The 12,372-nt window shown below is 55.3% G+C and overlaps 1 protein-coding gene across 2 annotated transcripts; it reads left to right on the forward strand.

Annotated features, from left to right (window-relative positions):
- The first annotated feature begins 4,419 nt into the window (after positions 1 to 4,419).
- On the forward strand, positions 4,420 to 11,083 carry AMDHD2 (amidohydrolase domain containing 2). 2 transcript variants are annotated; one of them, XM_035339423.1, is made up of 12 exons: positions 4,420 to 4,437; positions 4,499 to 4,617; positions 5,082 to 5,218; positions 6,036 to 6,175; positions 6,517 to 6,571; positions 6,978 to 7,190; positions 8,230 to 8,318; positions 8,553 to 8,697; positions 8,959 to 9,066; positions 9,721 to 9,789; positions 10,353 to 10,454; positions 10,846 to 11,083. In XM_035339423.1, exons 2-12 carry the CDS (start codon positions 4,535 to 4,537, stop codon positions 10,932 to 10,934), a joined length of 1,230 nt encoding a protein of 409 aa, XP_035195314.1. In that variant the 5' UTR covers positions 4,420 to 4,437; positions 4,499 to 4,534; the 3' UTR covers positions 10,935 to 11,083. The 2 variants fall into 2 exon arrangements, with proteins under 2 accessions (XP_035195314.1, XP_035195315.1); XM_035339424.1 differs by lacking the exon at positions 4,420 to 4,437 and having other exon boundaries at positions 4,481 to 4,617.
- Positions 11,084 to 12,372: the final 1,289 nt, after the last annotated feature.

The raw sequence follows: 12,372 nt of genomic DNA on the forward strand, positions 1-12,372 counted from the left end.
CTTGCAGTTCAAGATCTGTGTCCATTTACGATTTGTGTGATGTTGAACAGTCTGCCTGCTGGACTTCTACAGTGGAGGTGGTAATTTGTGTCAGTTACCTGAGGTCGTGCAGCATCCAGCTTTGCTCTGAGGAGAGGGGGTAAATGGGATAGCCTCAAGCCTCAGAGGGTGATAACCTACATCTAATGGTTCTACCTCAGGCAGGCTGAGGACCAATCTTAGGAAATCACTGAAGTTCCCAGCATTGGCAGTTTCCAGCTCACGGATGCAAACAGCATCCCTGGTCCATGTGCATTAAGACAATTTTTCAGACCTCTTTGTGAATACACACACACAAAAAAATGAGAAGCCAAGGCTGCATCTCCACAACTGCTTCTTGCAGCAGCAGAGCTAGCGTAAGCCCTTCCTCCTCTGGCACCTGTACCTTCTTTCGTAGCTGTAGTGCGTGCTCCCCTGCTTCTCTGAATGTGCTGGTACAGCTTTTCACGTGACCAGGCAGTGAATCTGATTTGGGAATTGAGCCAGGCTAAAAATAACTCAACCTGGAAAAAAATGTTTTGCTGAGGAAAAAGCAAGTGCAGCTACAGTTTGATTCTCTCAGCCTATTACTGGCAGTAGAGACCAGGCAGTAGAGAGAAAGAGCATGCAATTATGAGAGGTGGAGTGTGCAATTTTGGTGATGCAAGACATGGATAATTTAACGCTGAAGAATAAAGGGAGAGCATCCAAAAGGATAGTCCTTAAGCAGCACAGGTGGGTAACATAAAGTTGGGCCGGGTGACGCACCTACAGCACTGCTGAGGTAAATTTCCACACCTGTCATCTCAGTACAGGCTGTTCTGTTCCTCAGCAGCACGAGAGGTCCAAGCCATTTTCTAGTATTCTAATGCAGTGGTTCGCTTCTGGCTTGCATCCTAGAAATTTTGCATTCATTTGGCACCAAAGGGTTGGTCAAAGTGTGTCAGCAGGGTGGGCCGTGTGGCAGGATCGTTTATTGTGGACATTGCTGTGTCTAACAGTATTTTCATTTACCTACGTGTCTCTTCCACTGCTGAGAAAAGTGACTGCCACAAGTCTCTTAGCGTGTACATTCATATGAGAATGCTGTTTGGCTATAGGCAGTTTGTGTGCTGTATGTGCCTTCTGACATGCAGTTAGGCTGCTTGGAAGGGTACTTCTCCCCCTAGAGAGTTATTTTCCTGAATAAGCAGGCCTGAGGTTCAGTTTTATGTTCTAATTTTCTGAATTTTGAGTCTCTTTACCTATACTAAAGCCACAAATTCCTCCCACTCACATACTGCTGGTTGTCCCTGGCAATGGATAATTTTAACCATGATGAGTAAAACCTGCCTGAAGCCATTCCTCGTCTCAAATTCTCCAAATTATGTTGTGTGCAGTTTTCTTGGGCTAAACTTCCTGGTTCTCCATTTCCATGGCCTTTACTGGTACCCTACTGACAGTAAAAGGTAGCTTTGTCATGTGGACAAGCACTGACATACGGAATAACTACAGCATGAAACCTCATCCAAATGAAATCCGGGCTAGATGGGAATGTTATGTTCAGGCACAATTACGTTCCCTGTCATGCATCTTCTCAGCGTGGTTCATAAGAGGAGCTCACATCAGCACCTTGCCTAGACACAGTCTAGATAGGACATTGTCTCTGCAATACTGTGCGACACCGAACTAGGCAAACACTAGAGTGAGCATTAGCTGGATGCTGCTGCAGCAAACAGTTCCCACGTGGAGCAAAGGGGATGGAAGGAGAAGTGTCTGCAAGCAGACAGCTAGAAGTACGTAGTCTGTTGGGGACACCAATTAAAACAAAGCATAGTACTTGCCTTTAACGTTCTGAAGATCAGCTATGATTCCCTTTCTGCCCACGGAGACTGCAGACATCAAAAGGACCACTGGTGGCATGGTCTGCTGGAGAGAAAAGTCGGGGGCTGGCGGTTAGAGCACAGCATAAACACGTCAGCTGCTGCTGACTTGTTGAATGAACTGAGGAGCTTGCCTACAGCAATGCTGTCAGCTTAGAAGTAACTTTTAAAAGAAATAATGACTTACATGTGATTGTTATTTTTTTTTCCTGAAGCTGAGACTGGAACAGTGAAGTGAGGGACTCCAGAAACCTTACTTTGCCTGAGCCAATAAAGAGTTTGAATTTAATTTTGCTAGTGTAATTATTCTGGTGAAGCGTTGTGCCTAGCTGGATTTCCAAGCAGGTAAGCACTTTGCAGCAGATTGTCTGCCAGCTCCCAGGGGATCAGCTGATCTTTCAGTGACTGGTACATCTAGCAGGCCTGAGTCTGCCTGGGGTTGCCTCTCTAGAAGTAAGTAACCACGAGTGGGATGCAGCACGGCCTGCAGCACGGCTTCATTGCCCAGTGAGTGCAGCCCGTCGGCCCCACGCAGTGCAGCGTGCCTGCTGCAGGCAGTGCCATGTGTGATGTGCTGTGACAAAGCAGAGCACTTCCTCCAGGCAGACTCATTCCCCAGGGAGAAATGAGTCTACTTTAGCCATTATATCCAAAGTTACTTATTCACAATTCACAGACTTAAAAGCCATTAGGAAACACTAATTCCGCTCATCTGACCTCCCAGGCCAGTGAACTTTGCCAGACAAAAAAGTACTTCAGTACAACATTTCCTCAAAGGCATCAGTGTGTGCCAGCCACAAGCTCAGGGATGCTGAGGAGTACAGACAGCACTGAGACCTGTCAGCATGTGACAGGGCTGTCCCGGCAATGACAACAGACAGTGCAAGAGCCACAGCATGGCTCACTGCGGGCTGCAAGATCCTCGAGTGGACGATGCCAGGTACTGGTAGCTCAAGGAGCTTGGGCTTACTCTCATCTGTCCTTGAGCTGAGCACTGGTTCTTTAGGGATGCTCCTCTAGACCATCTTCTGCATTGAGAAGATCTAAATGTATTGGTATAAACTCAGTGGAAAAGATACTACCCCAGATGTTTCTATCTGAGTATAATCGGTGTGTAGAATGTTAAGAACAAGGTACTGAGGTGATGGCCGCGATGAGTAAAAATTGGTATCTGCATGGTGAGCGAAGGGAGGTGTGTGCCTGCCGCAGCTCCTCCTGGTTCCTCGCTCCAGCTTTTTTGAGCTTGTTGCATTTGGAACTTCCCTGGATAAGACAGGAACACGTGTCCCTTCCCACTGGGCTCCGGAAGACCTTTCCAACAGCATTTCATGGGTGCTGTTACACAGTGGGGTGAAACACCACCACATGCTGCTGCCAGCCCCTTCAGAGGATACGGAACGCCGCTCGTTCATTTTCAGTTACTGATTCGTGTGATTAAAACAGACCCAGAGAGCAAATCCATGGAGACATCCAGCTGCGAGAGCCATGAAGAACAGCCTGGTGGGGGGGGATGGCGTCTGGGGGGGCTGCAGCAGGGCAGTGGGGGCTCGCTCGGCTCGGTGCCCGCACCCTGGGTGTGTGTGTGGGGAGGGGGCTTCGCTGCCCCCCGGGACATGGCCCCTGCAGACAGCTGCCCGCAGCGCCCAGCACCGAGGAGCACAGGCTGCCGGCGGAGCTGGGCGCACAGCAGCACCGGGCGGGGGGCCCCGGGTGTGTGCCCAGAGCACCTCGGGCTGTGGAGAAACGGCTGCGGCCTGGCTCCAGCGCCCCTCTGCCTTTGCCCAGCCTCTCACCGAGCTCTGTGCTGGGGCTGTTTTTTTTTTTTTTTTTCTTTCCACTATTTTGGGTCTGGTTTTCCACTCAGAGGCCTGAAAATGATTTATTTCGGTTTTGCGGCCCCACGGGCAAGAGCGATGCGAGACCGACTTCATTTCTGGCCTTTAAAGCGGGCGGGGAGCGGGCCCGGACGAGGGCCCGGACGAGGGCCCGGTCACCGCCCTCCCGCCCCGGGCCCAGCCGGGAGCCCTGTCAGGGGCTGGGGGGGGTGGGGCCGCGTCCCGCCGCGGGGTCTCCCCCTCGCCCCCCCCCGGCGGGAGGCAGCGACCTCCCCAAGATGGCGCCCGCCGCCGCGCCCTTCCCGTGATGGCGGTCCTCGGGTGCCGGTCACGGGGCGGGGCGGGGCGGGGCGGGGCGGGGAGCTCCCGTTCGGCACCGGAGCGGGGTCACGTGACGGGCGGCTGGCAGCTCCCCCCCCGCCCCCCCCCCCGGTGTCCGCCGCTGTTCCCGGGCGCTCCGTGGCGGCCCCCGCGCCCTCCTGGCGCCATGCGGGCCCGCAGGGCCGGGCCGGGCTGAGCACAGCCCAGCGGCGGCGCGGCCCCAGGTGAGGTAAAGGCGGCACCGGGGCCTGGGGACGGGGCCGAGCACCGGGACGGAGCTCCGGGGCCGGGCACGGCTGGGTTGGGCTGGGCTGGGCTGGGCTGGGCTGTCCGCGGGGCGGGCGGGGAGGAGGCCGGGACAGCCCCCCCCGTCCCGCCCCGTCCCGGCTGCCCGGTTCCCGTGGCCGCCCTCCCGGCACCTCCCGCCCGGGATCCCCCCCCCCGCTGTCGCTGCCCTCAGGGCTGCCCCCGTTGCAGGTCGGCTCCCCGGGCCCGACGATGCCGTCCAACAAATCCGTGTCGGACGCGCCCATCGCCCAGTTCACCAACTGCCGCATCCTGCGGGACCGCCGGCTGCAGCGGTGAGTGGGCCCCGCCGCCGCGGGGGGACCTGCGGGGAGCCTGCGGGGCCGAGCGGGACCTGGCGGCCCCCCGGGCCCGGCCCCGGGCTCCGCAGCGTCCTCACAGCCCCGTTCCTCCGGGGGGAAGGAGCCGCGCGTCTCCTGCAGCCGCTGTCGCGCTCCGCTCTCCTTCGGTCTCGCTTCCCACCCGTCCTCGGGCAGCGTGCGGGCAGCTTGAGGAACCGCCGCGATCCCGGAATCCTGTCAGATTTAACCAGAGGCCAGGCACAGGGCTGCCGGTCATCGCCGCTGGCAGAGCAGCCCCCGTGGCAGCTGCTGAGAACCCGCACGGGAAGGTGCTGCCGGGGTCTGCACTCCCGCGGACCCCCTGGGTTGTGATTCTGGGGCTCCTGTGGCTGGGTGGGCTGCGGGCAGTGCGGGGCTGCCCGGGGAGGAGCGGTGTGCGAGTGTGACCCTCCCTGCAGGGAGGACCTGTGGGTGCGGGAGGGGAAGATCCTCAACCCGGAGAAACTCTTCTTCGACGAGAAGGGCTCTGCCGACATCCAGCTGGACTGCAAGGGCAGCATCATCGCCCCTGGCTTCATCGATGTGCAGATCAATGGTAAGGCGAAGCCACGTGCGTGCACAAGGAAGACGGTGGGCGCCAGGCTTGCCTGTCCCTGCTCTTCAAACCCTGCTGTACGTGTGATGCCCGCAGCCAAGCGTGTTTCTGCAGGGCACCAGCTACTTTGAGGGAGATGGGGGTCACCGAGCTAATGATAAAGGACAGTTTTGCCCATGGCTGCTGCTGCTGTGTGACTGATCCACTTTGGATACGTGGTTTTTCAGCCCGGCTTTCCTCCCCACCTCCCTTTCATCAGTAGTCCCCGTGCTGGTAGTTTGCCTACCTTACACTACCAAGGACGGGTGGAGGATGGAGCCAGACTTCTCAAGGGAACAAACCCTACCTGCAGTGGCTCTCTTCTGGGTGCTGAGAGCTTTGTTCTCTGCTAGAACGTGTCAGGAGCTAGATCCTCTCTTTAATGGGCAATACTCAGATTTTGCCCTTCATCAGAATAAAAAGTTGGTGCTTCTTGCAACACGCTGTGATTCTGTAGGGAAAAGCACCCCAGTAGGATGGTGTTGGCTGGATTTATGCTAGCAGAGCCTTGGGAATGTAGGGCAGGACAAGTGCTGGTGGAGCTCTTTGCCTCCAGTTCATGCCATACGAACTGAGTGGCTTGCTCAGGTCACACACAATTCAATTTGTTTTGGTCACACACATGAGAGAAAAAACAAGAACAACAAAAAAATGGTTTTGGGTGGAGAAACTGGGTGTTCATGAGTCTGGGCCCCCACTAGAGGGGAGGATCCGGGCAGCGAGGCTGCCTTTCTGCTGAGGAGGCTGCAGCTTCATCTTTGTTTTGTTCGTGGTGCAGGAGGCTTTGGGGTGGACTTCTCCTTGGCTACAGATGACTTCAAATCAGGGATTGACCTGGTCAGTCAGAAAATACTCTCCCATGGAGTGACCTCCTTCTGTCCCACTTTGGTGACTTCTCCTCCATCTGTGTACCACCAGGTGAGTGACTTTCTCCCCCTCTCATCCTTAGGGTGATAAAGAGCTGAGGGCTGAGGCTGGTGCCAGGGAGGGCTGGGGATGATGAGGTTGCAGAGCTTCTGCAGTAACCGAGACAGCTGCCATGGTGGAAAAGCTGCGGGCATAAGGAGTTGGACTCCAACCCCAGACTTCTTGCCCTTAACCTTTAGACCAGTGAGGCAGCGATGTTTTCCAGGCCAGCAGGTAGCTAGCTGCCTTTCACAGGGGGGCTTGTCCCTGGCAGCCCAGCTCTGTGGGGACCCGGGGTTTGGGTTGCTTTGCCGGGCAGGACACTGAGGTGTCTGACAACCCCCTTTCTCTAGATTCTCCCTCAGATCAATGTAAGAAATGGTGGAGCCCACGGAGCAGGTGTCCTGGGTAAGTGGTCTTGCCGCTCGCTGTCCTCCTGGGTGCTACTCTAGGAGGGTATCTTCTCCCCTGTTAAGAGGAAAGAAGCCGCTGAAGGCACAAATGGGGCTGGAGCTCTCTTGGTGGGAGGGATACAGAGGTGGGCACAGACCTGCTCTCTCCCTCAACCTGTCCCCAGCCTTCGCTGTGCCCTCTGCCACCCACCCTTTTGGTTTCAGCAGGGTGATGGCAATGGGGCTGTGGGGCTTGGCCGCTTCCAGTGCTGCGTCTTTTGTCGTACTGATCTCGTAGTTACATGAACTGTGTTTTGCTGATGGAGAATGGCAAGAGCTTGGCCCAAGCAGGGTGGACACAGCAGGTTTCTTAGCCCTTGGTGGGGTGAGGAAGAGTCGTGACTCTGTTTCTGTTTGAGCAGGGGCCCACCTGGAAGGACCGTTCATCAGCAAGGAGAAGAAGGGGGCGCACCCAGAGCACTGCATCCGCACCTTCGAGGCAGGTGCCTTCCAGGACCTGCTTGCCACCTACGGGTCCCTGGACTGTGTCCGGATAGTCACCCTGGCCCCGGAGATAAAGAGGAGCAGCGAGGTGATCCGGGAGCTCACCAAGCGGGGCATCCGTGTCTCGCTCGGTAAGGGCTGGGGAGGAGGCTCGGGGGAGGCTCGTTGTGCTGCGCCGCGGGAAGCCTGGGGCTGTAGTATCTCGTGTCTGTGTGTCTGCGCTGGGTGGCATTTCTTTTTGTCACCCCTTCCCTGGCCTGTATGGAAGAGACAGACGCATCACAAACAGGGACCTAGGCTGATGCTGTGAATCTGTTGCCCTTTGTATAGCAAGGGCCAAATGTCATTGACTGAAGAGCACTTGCAGTTTTGCACAAGTGCACTGGTGCTGTAAAAACACAGGAAATAATAGCAGTCCGCCTTTTTTTTTTTTTCAAGCCTTCAGTTAATAAAGATATAATTCAAGGCTGACTACGTGGAAAGGTTCAAACTCTGAAGTTCAGCTGCTTTAGGCCTTATTTGACAGGTGAAATTGTTTTCCAAAGGTTGCTGTTGAGTCTTGATAACTCGGTTTTTCAACTGGAAGTGCCGAAGACCTCTCACCCTACTGCATTTTTATAATTTGTTGGTGGTGAAATTGGACCTTAATTGAGAAGGGTATTTGTTCAGAGCATCTCACGGTCATGTAATGAGAAGGATCACAGAAAGACAGAACTTGTCCGCAGAGAGGTTTGTTCACAGTAGATATGCTGCCTGTGCTAGGGTAAACAACTGTTTCTGAGTTGTGTTTTATTGATATATTCTTTCTTGGAAAGTGCCCGCTGTTTCCCTACTCCTTTGACACCTCTCCACGTAAAGCTTTGAAATACCTGCAGACAGCCAGAAGGCACGTCCTAGGGCCAGCAGACAGGCAGCTCTCCGCGGTGCCTCCGGGAGCGAGGCAGGGTTGGTGCCTGTGAGCACTGAACCTGTTCACGTGAAACACACTGCCAGAGGCTCCCGTGCTCATAGTCAGACACCTCTGCAACGAGGCTGGCATCTCAGACCCAAACACAGGTTGGAGCATCAGAGCCGAGCCCTAGTGACGATGCATCTTTACTGCTGGAAGTCCCTCTGGGGAAATAAATGGAGAGGTGGGCAGAAGAATCATGCAGCGGTCTCTGTTCCCAGGTCACTCGGTGGCAAATCTTTCCCAGGCTGAGGAGGCTGTGCAGCATGGTGCTACCTTCATCACTCACCTCTTCAATGCCATGTTGCCGGTGAGTAGCCAAGGGCCTTTGCCCTGTGCTGGCATTGCTTTTGGTGCTTTCTCTCTTGCTCCCCATGAAGGCTTATTCTCATCGGCGTGTTTCATAGCAGGCCTGCAGTGGGGTTTCACTGAACGCTGCCAGGCAGGGTTTGATGGAGACAGCAGCTGCGTCCCCTGGCAGGAGGGGTCTCAGCCTACAAGGCCTGTTGGCGTTCAACAGTTTTCCCTCTCTCTCTTTGGGCAGTTCCACCATCGTGACCCTGGGATCGTGGGTCTGCTGACGAGTGACAAGATTCCCGCTGGGCGGAGGGTCTTCTACGGCATGATCTCTGATGGCATCCACACCAACCCTGCTGCCCTGCGAATCGCCCACCGAGCCCACCCCACAGGTAAGCCATGCCAGGCCCATGCAGAGTCACCAGCCTGGTGTCACCAACATCCCAAACACTGTGCTGTCCCCCACGAGTGCTACTCTTGCTGCCTGAAAGAGGCCATTGCCATGTGACGTGATCCACTAGCCCACGTGCCTCAGCTGGAGGTGGCTAGAGGCATCCTGGTCCCTCTCCGGGAGGGTCAGCGTGGCACAGTGCTGGGGGCTGCGGTAGGACTGGCTGCAAAGCTACCGCAGCGTGTTTGCTTGCCTTCCTCAGGCCTGGTGCTGGTGACGGATGCTATCGCTGGCATGGGGCTGGCACCGGGTCGGCACACCCTGGGCCAGCAGGTGGTGGAGATCGATGGACTGAACACCTACATTGCAGGTAAGTGCCTTTTGCAAAAGGGCTTGGCGCCGCACTGCCACTCGTGCCCATTCCTGGGGAGCTCGGCACACCTTCCAGTGCTTGTCAGTGTGAGGCAGCACTTCTGCCACCTTTTGTTGCCTGATCAGTTAATGGCTCTGCCATGACTTTGCCTTGGGGAGAATGAGGCGCCTTGTGAAGATGGGAAATGCCCCGTCTTACTGGAGTGAGGAGGAATCTGACAGTTTTTTGAATTCATTCTTGTATGGTGGTATGGATGCTAGAAATTGTAGAGGGGTCAGAAAGGACCGAAAGATCTCGTGGTTATTTATTGTCCTTTGTATTTTCTGTAACACCACCACTTCTTGCTGTGTAAGTTCCCCAGTCTGCTATCAGTTAGAGACTGGGAAGATATCCTAAGGAAGGATTGTTCCTTTGTCGGTTTCCTTCCTCTGTCTTTGGTAGCAGGTGCCTGTGTTGTGAGCTAGGGTTTCACCTAGTCCTGCCATGGAGCTGCAGGGTGACATCCTAGTAACTCCCTCCGCACTGTCAGCACAGACACTCACCTCGTTCCATCACTCAGCAGCAATGGCTGAGAGACCTTCAACTTGCTCCTTGTGACCCAGGATTTCTACCCTTTGGGTCCTGCTCAGCGCTGTCCTGTTCCTTTCCCAGGCACGAAGACCCTGAGCGGTAGTGTAGCGACCATGGACGCGTGTGTGCGACACTTCCTAGAAGCCACAGGTAAGTGAGCCTTGCCCACAAGCTGTTACTTCTTGTGTCAGCTTGGGAAGAGGTCTTGCTCTTGGGAACTGTCTGCTCAGCCAGGGAACGTCCCCTCTTGCCCGAGACGTGAGGAGAAGGGTTGGCATCAGTGGCACTCTCCTCGGAGATGAGTACCTGTATGAGGGGAGGTTTCATTTTAACCTGTGGCACTAAGGTGAACTGTCCTGCTCGTTCCTAACAAACGGACTGGAAGTGAATGATCTCCTCCCCATACCCTAGAGTTCCCCTCTTCCTGCTGTCTCACCTAGGGATCTTTTCCCCTCCCTAGCCCCATGCTTTCGTGACAGGGGCATTCCAGCTCCTCCTGTTCAGGGGAGAGGGAGTAAGACCAGAAATTCGTGCCCTATTGTGATAGGAGGGGACAGAGACCGTGGTGCTGGCAAATACACTGGGGCTTGTGCATGGGTTTGGTTATCCAGATGGGTCCCTGACGTGCTACCCGATGCCTTAGCCACAAGTTTGGGGCTGCTGTGGTGATGGGGCTGTTTGCTGCCCTAATGCCCCCCCCTTCTTACCCCAAGGGTGCTCAGTAGAGACTGCATTGGAGGCGGCATCTCTGCATCCTGCCCAGCTCCTGGGGATTGAGCACAAAAAGGGGACCCTGGATTACGACTCTGATGCAGGTATTGGTATGGGGACAGCGGCATGAGGGCTCGTGTGTGCTGGAGCGAAGCAGGGGCTGCTGCGGATGCAGGCTTTATCTACCACTTCGATGGGGGCTCCGGGGGGACCCACTCTGTCCAGCATTTGCTGTGGAGTTTTGCTCCAGTGTTTTTTTTCTCTTGGGTGCTGGTGGTGCTTCACAAGCCCTTTGGAGAGGCCCCCACATCTCAGATGAAGAGGGAGCAGAGCAAGGATGGTGCTTCACTGCTGTCCTGCTACCCTGTTTGGGGTGGGAAGAAAGTTCCACACGCAGGCAGCACTAGAGCCCAGCTCTTTCCAGCCAGCTTCGGCTGCCCCAGTTGCCCTCCTGTTTCTCTGACAGCTGTTTCCTTTCTCTCCTATCTGGTGCAGATTTCCTGATGCTGAATGACAGCCTGTATGTGCAAGCCACGTACATCGCGGGCGAGGAAGTCTGGAGACAGGATGTGTTAGGCATGTGATGCTGGGCTGTCCTGGTGCTCTCCCGAGGCTTCCTGGCACTGTGATTAGCAGCTTTGGTAACCAACCCCCACTTCTTTTTTTTCCTTCCTTCCTTCCTGCAACTCCCCTAAAGGAGCCTCATACCAAAGAGCTGTGTTTTCCAGCACAACCACTGCTTCCAGTTACAGCCATGCCTGCAACAAATTTGTTGGTGCTCAGCTGGTGGAGCGGGGAGAGCAGGCAGGTCTGTGTCAGGAAGGATTGTTGGTCCCTGGAGTGACCTGAAGGACTGCACAGCTGTCCTGTGTGGAGTCCCCAGACAGAGGTGCTCCTATCGCCATCTTACAGTGGTGTGAAGCTGTCCCAGCCTTTGCACTGTTTTATACAGCACACACTAACCTGCCTGTGCCCCAGGCAGGCTCAAGCCATGTCCATGCCTCTCCATGCTGTTTGCCTTGCTCCTGGGCAGCTGTAGCTGGCTGGCCATCAGTGCCGACCAGCTGAGCTCACAGCTCTTCATGTCAGAAGGTTGCTGTTGCCTCAGCAGAAGCTGAGGACCACGTTCTGATTCACTGGCACTGATCCTGCGTTGTGCATCTTCTGGAGCAAGGCTGCCGCAGCTCACTGACTCGGTGCTGTTGTAGGGCTGTCCATCAGTGTGGGCTGAATCCTCAGGGCAGAGATCAAACCCAGGAAAATGAGGCTTTGCTGGTCCTTTGTGCCTTTTCCCTGCATGGGCATTGAGTCCACAGCATGTGGTTTCGGCTGGAGCCATGGACAACGTTCTGCCACAGAAAACAATGTTCCTTCCAACCCGTTGTGCTGGCTAGATGGGTCCTGCAGGATCTGCACCCAGCCATGCCTAACGGAGCCCTTGCATCATCTGATGGGTTGGTGCATTCCTCAGGCTGCAGAGAGGACACTTGTGCTTTAGGTGATGCATCCAGGCTATTAGCGAGGGGCTCACAAGGCCTCCGTCCAGCCTGGGGTCTGAGGGAGATAATCCTATGGCTCATAAGGGAAGAAAATTGCAGAGCGTTTCTGGCATTTCAAGACTGATAGCTCATTATTCCTGTGCTCATTATTATCTTCTTCAGTACTTGACTGTCAGTTCTTTTCCTGAGACTGATGCTGTTTTCAAACCTTGGGACGAGTCTTAGCCCCTGACAAGCCTTCGACCACCAAACAGATGTTTTTTGTAGTGAGGGGGTGCTGAGACAGGGGCGAAGCCTTAGCAAGCACGGAGGTTGAGGCAAGACAGAAGTCTGGTGAGGGCTGACAGAAGCCTGCAGATTTTTCCAGTACCTTTTTATAACTGTTACAAGTGGGAAGTGCTTTCGGAGCCCTTTTGAGCCTTGCTGGGGTGACTGGCAGCCTTGGGGACTTTGTAACATCAGCTGCTGGCGTCAGCAGCAACGGAACCCTCCAGGACTGAAGCACGGAGCTGTCGAGCAGCCG

Source organism: Oxyura jamaicensis, chromosome 14, assembly GCF_011077185.1.
Source record: "Oxyura jamaicensis isolate SHBP4307 breed ruddy duck chromosome 14, BPBGC_Ojam_1.0, whole genome shotgun sequence".
NCBI classification, from domain to species: Eukaryota; Metazoa; Chordata; class Aves; order Anseriformes; family Anatidae; genus Oxyura; species Oxyura jamaicensis.